The sequence below is a fragment of the Gopherus evgoodei genome, unplaced genomic scaffold (assembly GCF_007399415.2).
Source record: "Gopherus evgoodei ecotype Sinaloan lineage unplaced genomic scaffold, rGopEvg1_v1.p scaffold_50_arrow_ctg1, whole genome shotgun sequence".
Lineage (NCBI taxonomy): Eukaryota > Metazoa > Chordata > Testudines > Testudinidae > Gopherus > Gopherus evgoodei.
The window spans coordinates 1121966-1123648 of NW_022060071.1; the positions used below are offsets into that span (position 1 = coordinate 1121966).

At 46.6% G+C, this 1683-nt stretch overlaps 1 protein-coding gene across 1 annotated transcript; it reads right to left on the bottom strand.

Annotated features, from left to right (window-relative positions):
- Positions 1-599: 599 nt before the first annotated feature.
- Positions 600-1331, bottom strand: LOC115643073 (olfactory receptor 52R1-like). The gene has a single exon (XM_030546884.1). The coding sequence runs from the start codon at positions 1329-1331 to the stop codon at positions 600-602; it is 732 nt and encodes a 243-aa protein (XP_030402744.1).
- Between the last annotated feature and the right edge of the window lie 352 nt (positions 1332-1683).

Here is a 1683-nt window from a genome sequence, read left to right on the forward strand (position 1 = left end):
TTTTATGTAGCCCTTGGGGCCAGACTTGAAATGGAAACTGACCCCCTTCTACTGTGAAAGCTGGGCAACGTTGGCTTTTCTTAGACACGTGGTAGAAAATCTTTTTCCTTCGGGATTGATAGATTTAATCAGGTCAGGCATTTTGCATACAACAGCTGTACAAGCTGGAGTTACTTGATTCAACTTTTGATAGTCAATGGTAAGATGACACGACTCATTTGTTTTTTGTACTGGGCAGATTGGAGAGTTGCCTATTGAGATAAACTTGTGAATGATTGTCTGTTGAAACAATGATTGAATGGTTTTAGCAATTTGAGGTGAGGCCTAAAAAACTGGAAAAAATTGCCATTCCTAGGAAAATCTGAAATGGCTCTTTTTCATGTGACAGGTTTGGGGCCACAGCTGAAGAGGGGGAGCATTTACCAATGATTAGAAAGGTGTCAACTCTATGAATAGTATATAGATCAATTCCCTAATTTTCCACACCAACATAGCATAGTAAGGTCAGAAAAGGATTTAACGTCTCTCTGACTCTCCAGCACCACATCACCAGCCAGCTCTGCTTGGAGGTCTTAGAGCCAGAGGACCAGGAGAAAATTTTAGGTCCCTTTACGAGTAAAGAGCCGGAGCAGCCTGTCCCGGATCTGTTTGGTCTTCACCCCGTAGATGATGGGATTTAGCACAGGGGGCATCAAGAGGTAAACGTTGGCAATGAGAATGTGGAAATGCAGGGGTACATTCTGAACAAATCGGTATATGAGGGAGAAAAAGAGACTTGGGATGTAAAAGGCTAAGATGGAACAAAGGTGGGAGATGCAGGTCCCAAAAGTCTTGATCCTGGCATCCTTTGTGGGGAGGCTGAAGATGGCCCTGAGGATCTGGGTGTAAGACAGGGCAATGAAAATCGCATCCAGACCCATCACACAGAACACCACAAAGAGGCCATAGTAGCTACTGATGCGGGTGTCAGCGCAGGCCAGCTTCACCACGGCTATGTGTGCGCAGTACGGCTGGGGGATGATGTTGGTTCTGCAATAAGGCCACTGCCTTACCAGGAAGGGATATGGATCCAAAGCCATGGCCACGAAGATCCCAGACTCCATCCCTGAGAAACAGTGAATGAAATACAGCTGAGTGAGGCAAGACCTGAAATCTATCTCTCTGGAATTGAACCAGAAGATGCTCAGCATTTTGGGTACAATGGACGTACATTCAACCAAGTCGGTGATGGCCAGCATGCAAAGGAAATAGTACATTGGCCCATGGAGACTCGGCTCTGTCTTCACAGTGAACAGGATGGTGAAGTTCCCCAAGATTGCTGTGACATACATGGTGCAGAAGAGGATGGAGATCCAGACGTAGGCAGCCTCCAGGCCAGGAATGCCCAGCAGGATGAAGGTGGAGGGGTTGGTGAAGTGGGTTGTGTTGGAATCTGACATGCAGTAGGGGAGAAGGTGACCAGTTCTAAAGCAGAAATATCTCTCCTGCATGTACTGTACGTTCCCCAAACTTTCTGTATGTTCCCAGGCTCTCAGGTGATGGTCGCTGTACAAATGCCTGGATGGAGAGACAATGTTAATGTGAGACACTACTTCCTATGCTAACGGGTGGCTCTTCCCATGGGTGAAGCAGATTGGTCACTCTTCACATGAAATGAATTATGAGCAACAGACCCTAGTAATG